This window comes from Somniosus microcephalus, chromosome 11 (genome assembly GCF_052327205.1).
Source record: "Somniosus microcephalus isolate GS21.2 chromosome 11, FLI_Smic_1.0, whole genome shotgun sequence".
Lineage (NCBI taxonomy): Eukaryota > Metazoa > Chordata > Chondrichthyes > Squaliformes > Somniosidae > Somniosus > Somniosus microcephalus.
This window is the reverse complement of record NC_140997.1, coordinates 227622521-227645549: the sequence shown is the minus strand read 5'-3', so window position 1 is coordinate 227645549 and position 23029 is coordinate 227622521. Positions and strand designations below refer to the sequence as shown.

The 23029-nt window shown below is 47.2% G+C and overlaps 1 protein-coding gene across 2 annotated transcripts in view; it reads right to left on the bottom strand.

Annotated features, from left to right (window-relative positions):
- LOC147111314 (coatomer subunit gamma-1) overlaps positions 1–23029 on the bottom strand; it is a 118777-nt gene that overhangs the window by 27431 nt on the left and 68317 nt on the right. For both annotated transcript variants that reach the window (XM_086002075.1, XM_086002074.1), the window contains exons 7-15: positions 22591–22683; positions 22029–22115; positions 21086–21243; positions 14412–14545; positions 13417–13484; positions 9445–9633; positions 7483–7578; positions 4560–4803; positions 994–1069 (exon numbers count right to left, since the gene is read on the bottom strand). In XM_086002075.1, coding sequence (XP_085858201.1) covers positions 994–1069; positions 4560–4803; positions 7483–7578; positions 9445–9633; positions 13417–13484; positions 14412–14545; positions 21086–21243; positions 22029–22115; positions 22591–22683 — 1145 coding nt within the window. The remainder of the gene's footprint in view (positions 1–993; positions 1070–4559; positions 4804–7482; positions 7579–9444; positions 9634–13416; positions 13485–14411; positions 14546–21085; positions 21244–22028; positions 22116–22590; positions 22684–23029) is intronic.

Sequence of the window (23029 nt, the reverse complement as noted above, 5' to 3'; positions counted from 1 at the left end):
TTCTTCCTACCAAAGTGAATAACCTCACATTTCCCTACATTATACTCCATCTGCCACCTTACTGCCCACTCACTCAGTCTATCTATATCCCTTTGCAGACTCTGTGTTCTCCTCACAGCTTACTGTCCCACCTCGCTTTGTATCATCAGCAAACTTGGATACATTACACTCGGTCCCTTCATCTAGGTCATTAATATAGATTGTAAATAACTGAGGCCCCAACACTGATCCTTGCGGCACCCCCACCAGTTACAGCCCGCCAACCTGAAAAAGACCCGTTTATCCCTACTGTCTGTTTTCTGTCTGTTAACCAATCCTCCATCCATGCTAATATATTACCCCCAACCCCATGAGCCCTTATCTTGTGTAATAATCTTTTATGTGGCACCTTATCGAATGTCTTTTGGAAATCCAAATATACTACATCCACTGGTTCCCTTTTATCTACCCTGCTAGTTACATCCTCAAAAAACTCTAATAAATTTGTCAAACATGATTTCCCTTTCATAAAACCATGTTGACTCTGCCTAATCATGTTATGATTTTCTAAGTGCCCTGATACCACTTCCTTAACAATGGATTCCAGCATTTTCCAAAGACTGATGTCAGGCTAATTGGCCTGTAGTTCCATTTTCTCTCTCCCTCCTTTCTTGAATTTCTGAACATGATACATATATTCCACTGTATCCTCAGGGTTCAGTAAAATTATAGTGGACAGCGCACCTGCCCTCTGTAACAACATGCTTGCACGCAGTAGGTAACATTATACCGGGAGAGTTAATAGGACAGTACACCCGACATAGGGACAGAAGTAGGTCATTCAGCCCTTCGAGCCAGTTCCACCATTCAATTAGAAGTATATTTACAACACTGGGCAGGTAAAATTATATTGAACAGAGTTACTTGCACTGTGTACCTGCTCTCTGTAGCACTACATTTACACTGGGTAGGTAACATTATACTGAACAGAGTTACCTGCAATGTGCACCTTACCTCTTCAGCAGCACGCTTACACTGGGGAACATGTCTTCATTCTGGGCTCCAAACTTTGCCAAAGCGCTCACAGCAGCTGCAAGTGTTTTAAAAGAGGGAAATACAATTCATTAACCATGACTTTCAATACTGTCAGGCATGTCGCTTGAGGGCACCTGCAAGTGCAAGTGCAGTATGGATGCAGTGAAGGCAAAATTCAAGTCACCAGTTTCAACATCTAAAATGGTGCAGCTGTTCTCGAGTTTCACATTTGTGGTTTGTGTTAACAGACTCAGTGCGGTTTTTCATCAACATACATAGGAACTCCTTCAACAGCTCCCTGCGTTAAGTGAAAAGATCGACAGCAGGGCAGTTTACGAGTCAGTCCTGCTGCCGTACGGTCCCTCGAGCCGTACAATAAGATCACGGTTGATCTTCGACTTCAACTCCACTTTCCCGCCCTATCCCCATATCATTTGATTCCTCTAGAGTCCAAAAATCTATCGATCTCAGCCTTGAATATAATCAATGACTGAGCCTCCACAGCCCTCTGGGGTAAAGAATTCCAAAGATTCACAACTCTGAGTGAAAGAATTTCTCCTTATCTCAGTCTTAAATGGCCGACCCCTTATCCCGAGACTATGCCCCCTAGTTCTAGACTCTCCAGCCAGGGGAAACAGCCTCTCAGCATCTACCCTGTCAATCCCCCCTCAGAATCTTACACGTTTCAATAAGATCACCTCTCATTCTTCTAAACTGTGATCGTGGTATGTACCATCTATAGGATGCGCTGCAGTAACTCACTAAACTTGGTTTGATAGGGCATTCCAGCCCGGCTGTCCCTACCACTGAGAAGGGACAGGAGCGTCACGGTCATGGGAACACCACCCAACGTCTCCCTCGCCAAGTTCCACATGATAATGACTTGGACCTGTACTGCCATTGCTTCATCGTTGCTGGGTCAATAGCCTGGAATTCCCTACCCAGCACCACCGTGGGACCGCATGGGTTCGTGAGGGCCCACCATTTTCTCAGGGCAACTAGAGATGGCCAACAGATGCCAGCATCAGCCACTATTTTATTTCATTCACGGGTGTCGCTGGCAAGGCCAGCATTTTTTATCCATCCCTAATTGACTTTAACTAGGTAACTTGCTGGGTCATTTATTAACTGAATTTAAATTCCCCAGCTGCCGTTGTGGGATTTGAACTCGTGTCTCTGGATCATTAGTCCAGGCCTCTGGATTACTAGTCCAGTAACATAACCACTATGCTACCGTCCCCACAAATCCCGATCCTAAGGATGGATCCAGCAATGTAGCTTTGCGGTTTGTTTTCAATGTTAACAAATGAGTATCATATTGATTCCAATCCTGTTCTCACCCAACACCCAACCACACCCAACCAACCACACCTAACCAACCACACCCAACCAACCACACCCACCCAACCCCAACCACCCACACAACCACACCCAACCAACCACACCCACCCAACCAACCCCAACCACACCCAACCAACCACACCCACCCAACCAACCCCAACCACACCCAACCAACCACACCCACCCAACCAACCACACCCACCCAACCACACCCAATCAACCACACCCACACACAACCACACCCAATCAACCACACCCACACACAACCACACCCACACACAACCACACCCACACACCACACCCACACACAACCACACCCACACAACCACACCCACACACAACCACACAAAACCACACACACACAACCACACCCACACAACCACACACACACACACACAAACAACCACACACACACACACACACACAACCACACACACACACACAAACAACCACACACACACAAACAACCACACACACACACAACCACACACACACACACCACACCACACACACAACCACACACACAACCACACACACAACCACACACACACAACCACACACACACACACAACCACACACACACACAACCACACACACACACAACCACACACACACACAACCACACACACACACAACCACACACACACACAACCACACACACACACAACCACACACACACACACACACAACCACACACACACACACCCACACAACCACACACACCACACACACACACAACCACACACACACACAACCACAACCACAACCACACACAACCACACACAACCACACAAAACCACACACACACAACCACACCCACACAACCACACACACACACACACACAAACAACCACACACACACACACACAACCACACACACACAAACAACCACACACACACAAACAACCACACACACACAAACAACCACACACACACAAACAACCACACACACACACAACCACACACACACACACCACACACACACACACACACACAACCACACACACACACAACCACACACACACACACAACCACACACACACACACACAACCACACACACACACACACACACACAACCACACCCACACACAACCACACACACAACCACACCCACACAACCACACCCACACAACCACACCCACACAACCACACACACACACACACAAACAACCACACACACACACACACAACCACACACACACAAACAACCACACACACACAAACAACCACACACACACAACCACACACACACACACACAACCACACACACACACAACCACACACACAACCACACACACACACAACCACACACACACACAACCACACACACACACAACCACACACACACACACACACACAACCACACACACACACAACCACACACACACACAACCACACACACACACAACCACAACCACACACAACCACACACAACCACACACAACCACACACACACACAACCACACACACACACCACACACACACACACACCACACACACACACACCACACACACACACAACCACACACACACACAACCACACACACACACAACCACACACACACACAACCACACACACACACAACCACACACACACACAACCACACACACACACAACCACACACACACACAACACCACACACACACAACACCACACACACACACAACCACACACACACACAACCACACAACCACACACAACCACACACACTGAGATTATTGGACAGCGACCAGGAGAACGAACCCTCTACACCTGGGGCATGGACGACAATTGCTGTACCAGCTACGGTCAGCTCATTCAGTGCAGATGGAGATTTATCTTGAAACCTGGTCTTAATAACCACGCCGGTGGGACCTTAACTCACTCCGCCCTCGGGGAGAGCTAATTAATTCATTTTGCCTGTTAATAGTTGACAGGAAGGCAGCATTCTGGGGAAAGTAAAGTTTAAGTGAACTGCGATATATAATGTAAAGCCAGATAGGACACCTCTCTCCAAAAACACTTGTCCTTATTACTTCTCTTCCCGTCTTCAAAAGCCCACTGACAACCCTCACCTTTCAACCAAGCCTCTGGCTTCCACCCCCTGCTCACCAGTTTCCTGCTTCCTCCTCTTTCCTGCTGGATGTTCTCCTCGCCGACTGCTCCGCAACCCATTCTTTACGCGAGGAGCATCGATGGGAGCGGACACAAAGTTCGACTCACCTGCCCGGACCTCTTCGTTCTCCAGGATGACCCGGTTGTAGATGAAGCGAATGTACTTGGAGGGGTTGGGGGTCCGGGCCCCTTCCCTGCCGAGCAGGTGGAGGATGCGGGTGGCGAGGACGGTAAACTCGCAGTCCTCGATGAACTCGCAGAGGTGAGCCAGCCCCGTCTCCTTGCTCTCCGGGTTGTCCTCGATGATACAGATGATGCATTCCACGATGACGCGCTTGTACTCAAACCCACCCTGAGGGGAGGACAGAAGTCAGAACATGACCCAACGTGCACATAGCCTGGGATTCCCACTGCTCATGGAGCCAAAAGGCAGTAATGTCATTTGCAGGCTGCGTAACAATAGAACGTCCTTCCACGCTCAAACAACACAAAATCCTCAGCCGATTTACTTAATTGAAGTCTTGAGCTCATTTGGGAGGGGCCGCACTTGGAGGCAGAGATTAAATATTGTAAGACACTTCTCTAAAAGTGCTACCAAACAGTTGTTTGTGCAAAATAAGACAAATAAAATGGGATACTGTACCCCGGATGGACAAGGACATTTTTGGTTGTCCAGTTTTCACGCACTCTGCTATATTCATACGAGGAGACATGATAATGTGGGAGAACGGGATCTTAGAATCAAAGTAACTACAGCACAGGAGGAGGTAATTAGGTCCATTGTGCCAATGCTACCTCTTCATTTGGAGTATTTACCTGAATCCTTTTAGATTCTTTCTTTTCAAGTGCCTATCCAACACCATTCGAAATGATGTTACAGTCTTTGCCTCAACAGTTGGACTAATCAGAGAGCTGCCCAACCCTTGGGAAAACAACCTAACACACACTTTCAACAAAAATCACTCTTCTTAGGCTAAATTTTGTCCTTAAGGAACCTGCTCTGAATGCAAACCAATATACAGCAACTAGACTCGAGTGTATTGAGCAGCAGACTATCCCATTTAGATAATGATCCCAATAAGATAACCACCTACACTATGGCAAAAGGAGCAGTCTTTTCCCTCTGTATTTTTAAACCCAAGAACGCTGCTGCTGTGCGATATTAGCACTGACAGGTTTATATGATTGTATCAAGTTCCTTTGTCACTATTTTAAATGGTTTAAAACTTCTGTTGAAATAGTGGCGAGGGGAATTCCATACGATATGTTAACGGGGCTGTGTGCTGACCATCACGCAAGTCTTATAATGCCCCTCTCCCAACATTTTAACTTCTTTCCTCCGTTTCTTCTTTTAGGTTCCCCGAGTACCAGCCAAAACAGCAATCGACCCGCAGGCTTCTGCCAATATACTCTGGCTCAAGGCACAAGGTGCAGGTGTCAACTGAATTACTTGTCTTCCGATTTCCGTCCTGCTGGTGCAAGTTTTTCACCGCCCGGCAGTGCCACCCACCCAATCTTGGGACAGCTAGGCCGAGATCAGGAACTCGCAAGGAACAAAAATCACAGGAGCAAGCCTGAGGCCTAACTCTCCATGACACTATTGCACAGGATCACCCCCAACACCCCTTCCCCTTTCCACGGCACCTTCCCGTGCAAGCGCAGGAGATGCAACACCTGCCCTTTTACCTCCTCCCTTCCCACCATCCAGAGCCCCAAGCACTCCTGCCAGGTGAAGCAGCGATTTACTTGTATACTGTTTTCGCCGCTCACAATGCGATCTCCTCTACATTAGGGAGACCAAATGCAAATTGGGTGATCTTTGCAGAACACCTCTTCAGTCCGCAAGCGTGACTCCGAGCGTATGGTCGCTTGTCACTTTAATTCTCCACTCCCACTCTGACCTCTCTGTCCTCGGCCTCCTACAATGTTCCAATGAAGCTCAACGTAAGCTCGAGGAACAGCACCTCATCTTTCGATTAGGCACCTTACAGCCTTCTGACTCAACACTGAGTTCAACAATTTCAGATCATAACCTCTGCACCCATTGTTTCGATGGCAACTGTTGGTGATTCTGCTATTCCCATTTACACCTCTTCTAGACCCATCTTTTGTTTCTTTACTTGTCCCATTACCATCTCCTTTTGCCTTGCACTGTCATCCCTTTTGTCATTTAATCTCTCCTGCCTTCCACCCTATCACAGACCTTCCCTTTTGTTCTTTCCTCCCCTCTCCCCTTTCCCTGCCTCTGTATTTATTTAAAACCTGTTACCTCTAGCTTTTTACAGTTCTGACAAAAGGTCATCGACCTGAAACATTAACTGTTTCTCTCTCCACAAATACTGCTGAGTACTTCCAGCATTTTCTATTTTTATTGCATTGTACTGTCAGCTACTGTCTTGTAAAATAACAGATGTCAGTGTTGCTGAAAATGTCTCCTATGCAAACTATTGTTGGCCAAGTTTGGATATAATTTTGAACACCTCTATTAAATTTCCCCTTATCCTTCGGGCAGAGAAGGATAAGGAAAGATTTAATAGGTGTACAAAATTAGGAAGGGGTTTTGATAAAGTTGATCGGGAGAAACTGTTTCCAGTGGCGGGAGGGTCGGTAACCAGAGGACACAGATTGAAGATAATTGGCAAAAGAACCAGAGGGCAGATTTGTGTTTTGCAGTGAGTTGTTCTGATCTGCAACGCACTGCCTCAGAAGGTGATGGAAGCAGATTCAATAGTAACTTTCAAAAGGGAATTGAATACATACTTGAAAAGGAAAAATTCGCATGGCTATGGGGAAAGAGCGGGGGGGAGTGAGTCTAATTGGAGAGCTCTTTCAAAGAGCCGGCACAGGCACGATGGCCGAATGACCTCCCTCAGTGCTGCAGGGTTCAATAAAGTTATCTGCGTAGTGCCAAGGCAGCTGTAAAGTCTGTTCACAACAATCCACAAAGTTAATTAAAAAAACTATAAAATATGGCTCTTATTTAAAAGGGCAGCGTTATTCCTTAAGCCACATAGATTCTACATTAACATACCTCTTCGCGCAGCATAGTGAACAGGAAGTTCATCATCACAGCGTGCTTTCGTGGGTACTTCTGACACAGGGCACTGATGGCCTGCACCACCACCACCTGAACACAAAAGATCATCAGGCGAACATCAAGCACTAGTTAGGGGAGGATTCCCTCCAAATAACATTGTTTTCTTTAAATTAGATCCAAAATACTTCAAAAAACAATGAGCAAAAATCAACATACAGTACACATCACATAAAACGGGACGCCTGTAGGATGCAGAGATTTGAGGGCGGGGGCGAGGGGCGGCGTTGCCATGGGAGATGTAGCTCATTTGCTGCAAGTCAAAATATCTCCCAACCAACGAGGGGAGACCAGGAATCAAACCTGGTACCTTCTGGACCACGGGCCTTGGTACCACAATGTGCAATGTACTTAACATGGCCAGCTGTGGTTCAAGTGGGTAGCACTTTCACCTATGGGCTCGATTTTCCAAGCCCCGAGGAGGCGGGTTTGGAGGCGGGAAAATTGCAGAATCGGGGGGCAGGAACCCATCCCGCCCCCGTGCCGATGTCCCAAGAGGCGGGTATCCGACCTGTGCTGGGAACCGCCTCTCCGAGGCGGGAAGGGGATTAGTGCCAATTAACTGCCTGTTAACAGGTAGTTAACAGGCAGTTTTTGCCTAATCCCTATTTTTAGCCCTGAAGTGTGGGCTTCCCGACGGCTCCGAACCACGCCAAGTTAGCGAGGCGGACCGTGGGTCTGCAGGGGTTGGAGGGGTCGAGATGTCCGTTGTGCAGGTGAGTGATGGGTGCATGTGTGAAGAGGTACATGTGTAAGGCAAGTGTAAAGTGTTTTAATAAGTTTTACTTACCTTTACTTTCTCCTGCAGGCTTCCTTCCTTCAGTTCTCGGGAGTCCCTCAGCTCACCGGCACAGAAAGCAGAATGGCTGCTGAACTGTCAAAAGCTGCAGCCTCTGCTTTCTGGTCTGGAGAGATCTCTAACTGAGTCTGAGTAGAAGGACTCAAGTTAGAAGACAGATTGTCAGTGTTTGACAGCTTCACAGAGCTGTCAAATGCCGATTTTTCATCTGTCAAAAGCTTTTGACAGATGAAATGTCAATCGCTGACGTCACCAGTAACCAGGTGTCCCTTAATTGGCCTGCTGAGCCCGCTGGACGAGCTTAACAAGGTCAATCAAGGGAAAATAGCGTGGGTTGGCCACAAGTCGATGGAGACGGGACTACAACCCAAAAAGTCGGCGGCCCTTGGTTAGGAGGGTAAAATCCTCACGGGCTCCTGCCTCTATACAGCTGAAGAGAGAGAACGAGTGTGCACATGTGCGATGACCGGCAGTATTTGTTGTCTTGGCGCCCATGAGGGTGGCCACCTAGGCACAATGTTCCCGCTAAGGTGTGCTTGCGTGCGGCCACGCAGTGATCTACAAGGTCCCGCGCAGGCCACTCACCGGCTTTTACATTGTAAATACCGCGCATGCGTGGAAATTTAAAGGGACCACGCATTGAAAGAAACAGGCCGCGCAGAACAAAGTGCAGCTCACAGGGAACATTGCCTAGGCAGGGAGCCAAAGGGGCTGCTGGTACCCAGTGAGCTGTAACCCCAGCAAGTTAATGATCACAGGAGATGAGGGTGAAAAAACAAAATATATATATATTTAATTTAAATAGGCACACTGGAAATATAAGACGAAGCTAGGTAAGTACATGAGGGAGAAAGGAATAGAATGATATGCTGATAGGGTTAGTAGGGTGGGAGGTGACTCGTGTGGAGCATAAACACCGGCATGGACCAGTTGGGTTGAATGGCCTGTTTCGGCGCTGAAAATTCTATGCAAAAAAACAAATTAAAAAAAAAAAAAGTATAACTGCTCTAAGAACACATCAGAAGCACTGAAAATGGGGGAAAAAGGGCACCTCATTGAGTCCCATCACTGAACGTCGAGGGAGAAATGGGCTCAGTTACCTTGAACTCGTCTGAAATTTCGGACATGAAAGAGGAGATCTGCTTCATGAGGCGGTCGATGCTGCTCTCGCTGCCCGTTTTCAGCAGCGTGGTGATGGCGAGGGTGGCAATGCTGCGGTTCGAGTCCGTCACCAGGTTCTCCAGATCCAGGTTGCACGCGGTCACAGCCGACGGGTGCTTCATCGCCACCTGAAAACAAAAGTTGTGGCCTTTTTAAAACTCAATTTCCTATCAGCGCGGTGACACGAGCTTTCCTCCCCAACCTGCTTAATGCCACAGGCAGCAAGTTAAAAATTCCAACTAAATAGGACTTGCCAGGAATTCAACCAAACCATTAAGTTTATAGTTTTCTTTTACACATTGCTACAAAAGGAGTGTACAAAAGTATTGGGCAAGGTGCAGAGAACAAGAGGATGAACTGCCAGGAAAAGTAAAACTACCCTGCGGGGATATGGGGAAAGAGCAATGGAATGGGACTAATTGAATAGCACTTTCAAAGAGGCACGATGGGCCGAATGGTCTTCTCCTGTGCTGTGTAATTCAATGATCCTGTTGGGGAGACTGCTTAAGTAGGACAGCCACTACTTTGAAGCATATAAAATATTAAATGGTTAGTTAAGACAAGGCCTAAATATAGTACTATAAAATTCAGCAGGTTAATAGGACCAGTGTCCTGAATATAAAATAGTGGAAAATAAACTTAGGCAAGATACCAGAAGGCACTTGCTTACACAAAGGATGATAAATATCTGCAATAATATCCCAAACAGGTAATATAGACAGAACTTTTAGGAGTGTGCTAAATATGCTGGGTTCGTAGTAGAGTTGGAATATTAAAGAGGCAAGCTTCAGTGGTCCTTGACTTTTCTATTGTTCTGAAACCTCCAAAAAAATGTTTTTTTCCCCTTCCGGGATGTGGGCGTCACTGGCAAGGCATTTATTGCCAATCCCTAATTGCCCTCGAGAAGGTGGTGGTGAGCCACCTTCTTGAACCGCTGCAGTTCGTGAGGTGAAGGTGCTCCCACAGTGCTGTTAGGGAGTTCCAGGATTTTGACCCAGCGATGATGAAGGAACGACAATATATTTCCAAGTCAGGATGGTGTGTGACTTGGAGGGGAACTTGGAGGTGGCGGTGTTCCCATGCGCCTGCTGCCCTTGTCCTTCTAGGTGGAAGAGGTTGTGGGTTTAAGGAGGTGCTGCCGAAGAAGCCTTGGCGAGTTGCTGCAGTGCATCCTGTAGATGGTACACACTGCAGCCATAGTACGCTGGTGGTGGAGGGAGTGAATGTTTAAGATAGTGGATGGGGTATCAATCAAGTGGGCTGCTTTGTCCTGGATGGTGTCGAGCTTCTTGAGTGTTGTTGGAGCTGCACTCATCCAAGCAAATGGAGAGTATTCCATCACGCTCCTGACTTGTGCCTTGTAGATGGTGGAAAGGCTTTGGGGAGTCAGGAGGTGAGACATCGCCGCAGAATACCCAGCCTCTGACCCGCTCTTGTTGCCACAGTATTTATGCGGCTAGTCCAGTTAAGTTTCTGGTCAATGGTGACCTTGATGGTGGGCGATTCGGCGATGGTAATGCCATTGAATGTCAAGGGGAGGTGGTTAGACTCTCTCTTGTTGGAGATAGTCATTGCCTGGCACTTGAGTGGTACGAATGTTACTTCCACTTACTTATCAGCCCAAGCCTGAATGTCGTCCAGGTCTTGCTGCATGCGGACATGGACTACTTCATTTTCTGAGGAGTTGCAAAATATACCGGTGCTTCGCCTGAACAATGCACCGGTGCTTCGCCTGAACAATGCACCGGTGCTTCGCCTGAACAATGCACCGGTGCTTCGCCTGAACAATGCACCGGTGCTTCGCCTGAACAATGCACCGGTGCTTCGCCTGAACAATGCACCGGTGCTTCGCCTGAACAATGCACCGGTGCTTCGCCTGAACAATGCACCGGTGCTTCGCCTGAACAATGCACCGTTGCTTTACCTGAACAATGTACCGGTGCTTTACAGGAACAATGTACCTGTGCTTTACAGGAACAATGTACCGGTGCTTTACAGGAACAATGTACCGGTGCTTTACAGGAACAATGTACCGGTGCTTTACAGGAACAATGTACCGGTGCTTTACAGGAACAATGTACCCGTGCTTTACAGGAACAATGTACCGGTGCTTTACAGGAACAATGTACCGGTGCTTTACAGGAACAATGTACCGGTGCTTTACAGGAACAATGTACCGGTGCTTTACCTGAACAATGTACCTGTGCTTTACAGGAACAATGTACCGGTGCTTTACAGGAACAATGTACCCGTGCTTTACAGGAACAATGTACCGGTGCTTTACAGGAACAATGTACCGGTGCTTTACAGGAACAATGTACCGGTGCTTTACGGAACAATGTACCTGTGCTTTACAGGAACAATGTACCGGTGCTTTACAGGAACAATGTACCGGTGCTTTACAGGAACAATGTACCGGTGCTTTACAGGAACAATGTACCGGTGCTTTACAGGAACAATGTACCCGTGCTTTACAGGAACAATGTACCCGTGCTTTACAGGAACAATGTACCCGTGCTTTACAGGAACAATGTACCCGTGCTTTACAGGAACAATGTACCCGTGCTTTACAGGAACAATGTACCCGTGCTTTACAGGAACAATGTACCGGTGCTTTACGGAACAATGTACCGGTGCTTTACAGGAACAATGTACCGGTGCTTTACAGGAACAATGTACCGGTGCTTTACAGGAACAATGTACCCGTGCTTTACAGGAACAATGTACCCGTGCTTTACAGGAACAATGTACCCGTGCTTTACCTGATGCTGGCACTGGGGTCTCGAAAGTGTAACATTGTTCCACCCTTCACCTTAAATGAAGACAGCAAAAGATAAACCACCCAAATCGAAAGCTTTTGGAAGTATAAATCTCTGCAGATGTTAACTAAAGCTTTCCTCATGTTCTAATAAAATTAACTACAAAGTAAAGTCTAGCTATGTCACTAAAGTTAATTAGCATTTCTGTACCAATTCATCAGTGGCTTTTTTGGGGGCCGGGGGGAGGGGAGAGAAGAGTCAGAAGGTTGCGGATTCAAACCCCAGACACTTGAGTATGTAATCAAGGCTGACAGTACAGTGCAGCACTGAGGGAGTGTTGCATTATTGGAGGAATCAACTTTCGGGTGGGATGTTAAACTGAAGCTCAGTCTGTCCTCTCAAGTGGATGTGAAAAATCCCGTGACACTATTTGAAGAGCAGGGAAGCTCTCCCCAGTGTCCTGGCCAATATTTATCCCGCAATCAACATCAACAAAACAGATTATCACAAAGCTGCTTGTGGGATCTTGCTGTGCGCAAATTGGCTGCCGCGTTTCCTACATTACAACAGTGACCACACTTCAAAAGTGCTCCATTGGCCGTAAAGCGCTTTGGGACGTCCTGAGTTTGTGAAAGGCGCTATATAAATGCAAGTTCTTTCTTTGAAAAGGACATGGTGTTGGTATCAATGACTTCAGAATATTATTTTATGGCACTAATCATCCCGCATGGTAAAAGTAACCACTCGCAGAGGGTTACAGTGCAGGAGGCCAGTCACCTCAGTGTCTCTCATTGCTACAGCAATCCAGAACTAATCTCACAGACGGGCTCTTTCTCTGTATCACCAAGTGTTGATAAAAGATGCAATGGTCTCTGCCTCAACTGCTCTCTGTGGGGAAAGCATTCTGGGCTCCAACAACCCGCCGTGTACAGCATTTCTCCCAAGTTTTAAATCAGACCGCTCATCACCGACTCCCCGACCAGAGGAAATAATTCATCAAAACCCTTCAGAAATTTTAAAAACTTTTATTTAATCTCCTAAGTCTCCAGTATCTCAGGTTTGTCCCCATTACTATAGTTTCCCATCTCGGCATCAACCACGAGGCATAAAGTTTTACTGAAAAACATCATCGCCCTTCAAATCTCCTCTTACCTTGTTGAGTGTCCTCACTGCTGCGTATCGCAGGGCTGCCTTAGGTGAACTACAGAACAACTGCAGCACTGCAGGGAGAAAGAGATCAGCATCAAAGGTCAGACAAACACGAAACACTGCTGCATCCCCATACCATGCAAGTCATCATATGTTGCTAAACTTACACCTAATCACAGATGCTGTTTGTGTGGGGTTGTGAAATGGTAAGAATATGCAATGGTTCCATGCTCTTCATACAAACAAGTAATTCTTAAAGAAACAGTGTAAATTTGTAATAAAAATGGAGCAATACGTGGTTTGGGTAGTACAATGCAGGATTTGCCTGTAATTCTGCAGGCAGCAGGCTATTATTCTCAGTCATGCCATGGGGCCTTAGTCATCCTTGTCCCTGGCGTCATTCCTCCCCGTCTCTGTAGCTTCCTCCATCCCTCCAAGAACTCAGCATTCTTCCAACTCTGGCCTCTTGTACATCCCTCAATCCCTTCGGCCCACCATTGGCCGCCGTGCCTTCAGCCGCTCTGGAATTCCCTCCCGAAACCTCTTCACCACTCTCTCTTTCTTTAAAACGCTCCTTAAAACCTACCTCTTTGACCAAGCTATTATAGTCACCTGTCCTAATGTCTCCTCCTTTGGTTTGGTGTCGATTTTTCCTCGGATTACGCTCCTGTTAAACGTTTTGGGGACATTTTACTACGTTAAAGGCGCAAGTTGCTGTAGTTAAGAGAGTGAATCACCCCTCTTTTGGAGTCACTTGCTACATGGCCACACTGGAGGAGGTAGGTCAGCTGACTCGGGCCTCTCGATATGGGGGAAAACTAGGAGGTCACCTGATTTTTCTCTTTATGGTGAACTGTTCTGCTCTGTTCAATTTGATACATTGATTAAAATGAATATGAGCACACTGATCGTTGAGCCAGCTCAGAAGTAGTTCTCAAATGATTCGTCCCTTAGTATTTTTTCAAGCCATTTCTCTTTGCTTTCACACAAACACTTACCAGAGACAGCAGGTGCCAGTTCTTTGGCCGTACAGTTTGGCAGGTTGACAATGGCAGAGGCTGCTTCATAGACTACCATCTCGTGCTTGTTCCTCATGCAGCTCTCAATGAAGTCAAACAGAGGGCTGTCACGGCTGAGAGAATGACAAAACAACCTATTACCACCCTGTAGATGCTGCAAACCTGGCTGTCGCAAGACAAGCTTTTTAAAAAGCCAAGTCTGGATTCCAGGACTGAAAAGGGGTCACACTTCTGCACAGCACAAGCAAATCCAAACGTCGAACATTACGGAGAGTCAAAATAAGTCTTAAAAGGTCAATGCAGCAGAGCCACGTGACACATATGCTCCAGCAGCAGCTACGGCTCAGTGGGTAGCACTCTCGCTTCTGAGTCAGGAGGTTGTGGGTTCAAGTCCCACTCCAGAGACTTGAGCACAATAATCTCGGCTGACACTCCAGTGCAATACGGAGGGAGTGCTGCACTGTCGGAGGTGCCGTCTTTCGGATGAGACGTTAAACCGAGTCTGCTCCCACGGCACTATTTTGAAGAAGAGCAGGGGAGTTATCCCCGGTGTCCTGGCCAATATTTATCCCTCACTCAACATAACAAAAACAGATTATCTGGTCATTATCACATTGCTGTTTGTGGGAGCTTGCTGTGCGCAAATTAGCTGCCACATTTCCTACATTACAACAGTGACCACACTTCAAAAAATACTTCATTGGCTGTAAAGTGCTTTGGGACGTCTGGTGGTCATGAAAGGCGCTATAGAAATGCAAGTCTTTCTTTCTTTTCGTGTCCAGCTAGCTTCAGAAATGGTAGCTGCAGTTTACCTCCTCACGACTACACCAAACACATCTTGCTGTGTTCCAGGCTGATTCCTAGTCCCAGGATTCTTAAGTTATCGGGATGGGGGGGGTCTAGGAATTGGGACTTTTTTCTTGGAAATGTAAACGCTAAGTGGGGGGCAGATGCCTGCACGTTAGCGCATCTGATTGCACACTTTGTTACTCAGTTGCGGAATATTGCACTCGCGTTTGTGCTCACTCACCGCACACTAAGCTGGCAGATACTCAACGGCACGCCACTATGCGTCTTGAGCCAGGCAAATTGTGCCCTACTTCCCTCCCATGGTGGCCAGTCCTCTACAACGCAGCTCCTCCACATCTTTGTCGTTCAGATGCAGTAGCAAAATTGTTGAATAGACTTTGTGATAAAACCATGTTGCCAATTCACTCTGATTGGTTCTATCCACCCACAGCTCGGGTCTCTGCAAGGCGCCCAATATGGCCAACGTTTCCTCATTCCTTTGACTTTTCCTTACCAACTTGCTGGCGTGAAGATACTCCTATAAACCATCTCTAACCCTATAGAACGTCAACCAAGTTTCAACTAGCCGTGTCACAGTTGGGTGTTACTGAAACGACTTTCGAACAGGACAGGGACAGTGTGCCTCAAGCCTTCACCTATGGGGCCCTCGTGATGATGAGAAATGTCCTTTGCAGACAGATACAAACCATGTCCCACATCGCTGAATCATGCCCACTGGCCAATGAGATTTGCATGCTAGCGGTGATAATGCTGTAAAATGGCTAGAATATTAGGTCACGTCTGCAAATGCTACATGAATCTCGGTTCTGCCTGGCAAGATAATTATGCCCGTTCATTAGGGAGCGCTCGTCTACTCAGTTGCCTTTCACTAAAGATTACTCTTCAGGCAAGAATCAGCTTAAAACACACACCTATAATCTTTTCTTTATATACTCATTTCCTCCCTCCTCTTCTGAAAGTTCTAACTCTGAGATTCCATCCACTATTATACACTGAAGCTTCCTATAGGACCCATTCTGTAATCCTGGTGGAGACCAGCCAATTCAGCACGGTCCAGAGATAGAACCTGGGGAATCCACGCTCTACGCACCCCTCCACAGTGGACAGTGCTTTTACCCATTAGGGGGGAGCTCTGATCTGTAGAAGATATAAAATGGAGGGGTGCGTACTTAACACTGAAATCACTAATATTTCAGCGTGATAGTTGCACCTCTAACTTTGACACCATTAAAAACTTAGCAGTATGGCTCTATAAGTCACACCACATCGGAAAAATACAACTTATACACTAGGTTTCACAGTGCATCCCTGCCTACAGCGATGCTCATATATGATTAGTTCTGTTCAGTAAAGATGAAACATTGAATAATGGGGGGGAAGACAGATTGCTGAGGACACTTGCTGTGCATCCCGAGGGATCTCGGATACCAGGTTGGATGAGGAATTCAGAGCTGCAAATTTTGGACGTCAGCCTAATATTTCCTTTGGAGTTGTGGTCCCGTCAGGGAGTGCGTCTGCAAGGAGTGATGCAATTCAATATCATCTGCATTTCTGCACGCCAGTCAGGAGCTGTGATTTGTATCTTAAACAAGGATCTCGCCCAAGAACTCGGTGTGAAACTAACCTTTACTTCAATTTGAGCCACTATCACGACTATTAAAGCGACAATTTTTGTTCAGCAGATTTATTCTTCTTCTCTTTTGCTAATTTTCTCCCCCTCCCCTTTTGAAGTCACCGACTCCTAGGTGACACACAGTTCCACAGTTGCCAGGCCCCCTCTTGTGCCTTATGCAACCCAGGATTATTTAAGTGCGAACCTCGCCAGCCAGTGTCAGCAGGCTATTCAGATGCGGAGCGGCTTCACAGCCCAGCCTGATGGTGCGCTCACCAGAAGGGGTTGCTGAATAGCAATCAGGTGTGGGTAGACTGGCTGGCTTTCCCCGCCCCCCCCCCCCCCCCCCTACCGAGGCACAGACAGATTGTAGTGCACCAACTCTTCACAGACCATCAAGCCTCTTTGGTCTGCATGTTCAGCCACTTACTGGATGAATGCAGTGAGCATTTGGGAGAGTCCAGGACAAGGGGGCATACCTGAAAATCAGAGCCAGGCCATTCAGGAGGGAAGTTGGGAAACACTTCTTCACGCAGAACAGTTTTTTGATGAGGTAACAGGGAGGGTTGATGAGGGCAATGCGGTTGATGTGGTGTACATGGACTTCCAAAAGGTGTTTGATAAAGTGCCACATAATAGGCTTGCCAGCAAAGTTGGAATGTAGGAAACGCGGCTGCCAACTTGCACACAGCAAGCTCCCACAAACAGCAATGTGATAATGACCAGATAATCTGTCGGGTTTTTTTTGTTATGTTAATTGAGGAATAAATATTGGCCCAGGACACCAGGGATAACTCCCCTGCTCTTCTTCAAAATAGTGTCATGGGATAACAACAGAAAATGCTGGGAAAACTCAGCATGTCAGGCAACATCCGTGGAGAGAAATTTGAGTTGACGTTTCTGTTGTTATTTCGGATTTCCAACATCTGCAGTATTTTGCTATCATTCTAGTGTCATGGGATCTTTTACGTCCACTTGAGAGCAGAGACAGGGCCTCGGTTTAACGTCTCATCCGAAAGACGGCACCTCCGACAGTGCAGCACTCCCTCAGCACTGAACTGGAGTGTCAGCCTGGATTTTTGTGCTCAAGTCCCTGGAGTGGGAGTTGAACCCACAACCTTCTGACTCAGGCGATAGTGCTACCCACAGAACCATAGCTGACACAGTTGACAGGGGTCAGTACTAGGACCACTGCTTTTCTTGATATATGTTAATGACTTGGACTTGGGTGTACAAATCTTGGAAATATAGTGAACAGTGAGGAGGACAGTGATAGACTTCAAGAAGATATAGACAGGCTGGTGAAATGGGCAGACAAGTGGCAGATGAAATTTAATGCAGAAAAGTGCGAAGTGATACAGTTTGGTAGGAAGAACGAGGAGAGGCAATATAAACTGAAGGGTACAATCCTAAAGGGGGTGCAGGAACAGAGAGACCTGGGGGTATATGTGCACAAATCATTGAAGGTGGCAGGGCAGGTTGACAAAGTGGTTAAAAAAAAGCATACGAGATACTGGGCTTCATAAATAGAGGCCTGGGGCAGGATTTTCATTGGGCCGTGGAGGCGGGTTGGAGGCGTGTGGGGGGTTAAAATCCCAAAATCAGGGGGCACGAACCCATCCCGCCTCCATGCCAGTTTCAAAGGAGGCGGGTACCCCACCCGCACTGGAACCCGCCTCCCCGAGGTGGGAAGGGGATTAGTACCAATTAACTGCCTGTTAACAGGTAGTTAACAGACAGCTTTTAACCTAATCCCTATTTTCATTGGTGAAGTGTAGGATTCCCGACTCCTCCAAACCACGCCAAGTTAGCGAGGCGGGCCATCGGGATGAAGGGCTTGAGATGTCCGGTGTTCAGGTTGAGTGATGGGTGCATGAGTGCAGAGGTAAGTGTGTTTGGTGTGTGTAAAGTGTTTAAAGAAGTTTTGCATACATTTACAAACCTTTACAGCCTTCCTTCCCTCAGGTCTCGGGTGTCCCTCATCTCACCGGCACAGAAAGCAGAATGACCGCGAGCTGTCAAAAGTTCCAGCATTCAGCTTTCTGTTCCGGGGAGATCTCCAAATCATCCTGAGTGGAAGGAATTAACCTGGAGTACAGATTGTCAGTGTTTGACAGCTTCAAACAGCTGTCCAACGCTGATATTTTATCTGTCAAAAGGTCTTGACAGATGAAATATCAATCTGTGACGTCACCTGTTGCCGGGTGGCCCTTAATTGGCCTGCTGAGATCGCTGGGCGGGCTCAACAAGGTCAATCAAGTCAAAATCGCGTGGGTTGGCTAGAACTCGATGGAGGCGGGACTACAACTTTCCTCAATGAAAATCCAGCCCATAGAGTACAAAAGCAAGGAAGTTATGATGAATCTTTATAAAACATTGGTTTGGCCTCAACTGGAGTATAGTGTCCAATTCTGGGCACTGCACTTTGGGAAGGATGTAAAGGCCTTAGAGAGGGTGCAGAAAAGATTTATGAGAATGATTCCAGGGATGAGGGACTTCAGTTACATGGATAGACTAGAGAAGCTGGGGTTGTTCTCCTTAGAGCAGAGAAGGTTGAAAGGAGATTTAATAGAGGTGTTCAAAATCATGAGGGGTCTAGACAGAGTAGACAGAGAGAAACAGCTCCCATTGGCGGAAGGGTCGAGAACCAGAGGACACAGTTTAAGGTAATTGGCAGAAGAACCAAAGGCGACGTGAGGAAAAACTTTTTTACGCAGCGAGTGGTTAGGATCTGGAATGTACCGCCTGAAAGGGTGGTGGAGGCGAATTTAATCGTGGCTTTCAAAAGAGAATTGGATAAGTACCTGAAGGAAAAAAAATTTGCAGGGCTACAGGGAAAGGGCGGGGGAGTGGGACTCGCTGAAGTGCTCTTGCAGAGAGCCGGCACAGACTCGACAGGCCAAATGGCCTCCTTCTGTGCTGTAACCATGCTATGATTCCAAGTGTGGAACTCTTTCCCACAAAAAGCAGCAAGTTGCTATCTGAATTAATCATTTTAAATTTGAGGTCGATAAGACTTTTTTCTAGACAAGTGTACAAAAGGCTGTGGAGCCAAGGCAGGAGGATGGAGTTAAGACACAGGTCAGCCACGATCTCAGTGAATGGCGGAACAGGCTCGAGGGGGATGAATGGCTTACTCCTGTTCCTATGTGTGCCCACACCAAACTTCAGCCATTCCAATCCGTGCAGTGTGCAAATCACCCTATACAAGCACAGTGCTTAGCATTCTTGGCTTTTTGGTGAATTTTGTGATTGCTGAATTAAGTGCCATTGAACGGGACCACTTCTAACTTCAGGCCACCAGCATTAGCAACAAGCACTCCCATATCAGGTAAAACGTGGCTAGCTACAGAGCATCTGCTGTGCCTCCACCCCAACTTCAAAAAGCATCCCCTACAGCACATGGACAGCAGCGGTTTAAGGAAGGCGGCCCACCAGCAACTTCTCATGGGCAACTGGGGATGGGCAATAAATGTTGGCCTTGCCAGCGACACTCATCCCCAGTTTTAATTTTTTTTTTTTTTGTTTTTTTTTTTAAATGGTGATATTTTTCCTGTTCTTGTATCAGCCTTCAAGTGGCATCTATGACTGAAATTGCCAATTTACTGCTGAACTGGGGGTAGTTTTGAACTGTATCCTTTACCCAGAGTGGTGAGAATGCGGAACTCGCTCCCACAGGGAGCAGTTGAGGCGAATAGCAGAGATGCATTTAACGGGAAGCTCGATGTACGAGTATATTCAAGGCCGAGACTAGATTTTTGGACTCTAGGGGAATCAAGGGATATGGAGATCGGGCGGGAAAGTGGAGTTGAGGCCGAAGATCAGCCATGATCTTATTGAATGGCGGAGCAGGCTCGAGGGACCGAATGGCCGACTCCTGCTCCTAATTCTTATGTTCTTATAAGTACATGCAGGAGAAAGGAATAGAAGGTTATGTGGGTAGGGCAAGGTGAAGAGGGGTGGGAGGAGGCTCGTGTGGAGCATAAACACCTAGCATAGCCCAGTTGGGCTGAACGGCCTGTTTCTGTGCTGTCTAAACTCATGTCACACGGCCAGAAGACGAGAAAGACTTCCCCTCCACCCCCACTGGGATTTGAACCTCGGACTCGGGAGGTGAAAGGCACCAACTCAATTCTCACCCACTTCTGTCAGGTGTGTGATCCCGTTTCACAAATCTCAACGGTACAACAGAAAAGCTTGGTTTATTTGTGAAAGTTTGAAGAGTTTTCACCTGTTCTCGTCCTCCTCCAGCAGTTTGTTGGCGACGCGGATCATCATGCAATAGGCAAACGGCGACTTCAGGCCCTGGCGTGAGAACTTGCTCACCATCTTGTTAACTGCGAGCCGGTCGTTCTTCCGGATGTGGTACAGTAGCCCCAGAGCATGGTACTGAAAGAATGAGAAGGAAGAACTTGCATTTATGCAGCACCCTATCACATCCTCAGGACTTCCCAAATCACTTTACAAACTTCCCTTTGAAGTGCAGTCACTGTTTTGTAGGCAAATACAGCAACCAATTTACACACAGGATGATCCCAATGAGAAAAACAATTAAGAATAACACTAGCTGTTTTCAGTGGAATCGGTTGAGAGAATGTTATCCAGAACACCGGCAAAACTCACTGCTCTTCTTTCAACAGTCCAATGGGATCTTTTAATTCCGCTTGAACAGGTAGATAATGCCTCGGTTCAACATCTTAACCGAAAAATAGCGCTTCTGACAGTGCCGCACACCCTCCATTCCACACTCTCTCAAAACCCTTCATAATTTTCAACCGTTCTATGAAATCTCCCCTTAACCTTCTCTGCTCCAAGGAGAACAACTCCAGCCTCTATGGTCTCTCGGCGTAACTGGAGTCCCTCAACCCTGGCATCATTCTGCTAAATCACCTCTGCACCCTCTCCAGGGGCTTGACTTTCTAAAGTCTGGTGCCCAGAATTGGACACAATACCCCAGCCGAGGCCTAACCAGTGATTTACAAAGTTTTAGCGTAACATCCTTGCTTCTAATATCCTACTGCCAAACGCGATCAACTAATTCAGCACAGAGCAAGGATCCAACCCTGGACCTTCGAGTCTGTGTGGCTCGGAAACACGCTGGGTGGCGTACGTATCCCGCGAAACTATTGGGGAAGTGTTTGCATTGCTTTTGATTGTGCCACCATGCCATTTACCTGCACCATAATGTTGTCGCTGGAGGCTGCCTCCTGAACTTCGTTCACCCAGCGTTTCACCACATCAAAGCTGGTCTTGAGCAAGTGCTGCGACACACAAAGGAAATGGCGGATTAATGATACCTACTCGCCTCTCCCAACCTATTCATCCAATAACACTTGAGGGCGAATTGTGAATCCCGCAGCAGCATGCTATAAGTTACCCAAGATTGGCCAAGCCGATGCTATTCCTTGATAAAGTGCCAAATCAGAACAATGATATTACTATGAAGACTGCAGTATAAGAAATGGAGCCAGGCTGTGTAAATAGCCCTCCTATATTCAGGACAAGCCAATGTTACTCCTATATCAGGATACCAACGTTCCCGCTAAGCTGCGTGGCCACGTGGTCGTGCAGTGGTCTGGTGGTCCCACGCAGGCTTCTCACCAGCTTTTACATGGAAGAAACCGTGCATGTGGAAGAATTTGAATGGGCCGCGCAGCCAGTTGAAGGGACCGCGCACGGGAAAATAAAAATTGAGAGGGAACATTGGTATATTTTGCAGCAGGCAATACTACTCACCAGGGAGGAAAGCAATGCGGAGCTGGAGACGCTGGGCACTTTGTCTACGATCGCCTGCTTCATGTAACGTTCGATGGCTTGCAGCATGGTGCTCTGTCAGGAGTCGAACAGGAGAGTGAGTGAAAGAGACCTAAAGTGCCACCTTCAGAAAAGGCCACTATTTTAATCATCAGCTGGATAGACAAGTTATCAACAGTTCAGAATAGCAACAGGGTGATACACTATCAATTCCCCATAAAAGACAGAGAGTTAATTAATAGGCTTTTATTAGCAAAGAACAGAGCATGCCTCTCGTGGTAGCCTGGTATCCAAAAGGGCAGGGGACTGCCGAGCAGTCACCTTTATACCCAGGCGTGTGGGCGGAGTCAGCTGAGGCATGCAAAGACACAACAGTGTGCAAGAGCAACTACAACAACAACAATAACAATAGTGGTTTACC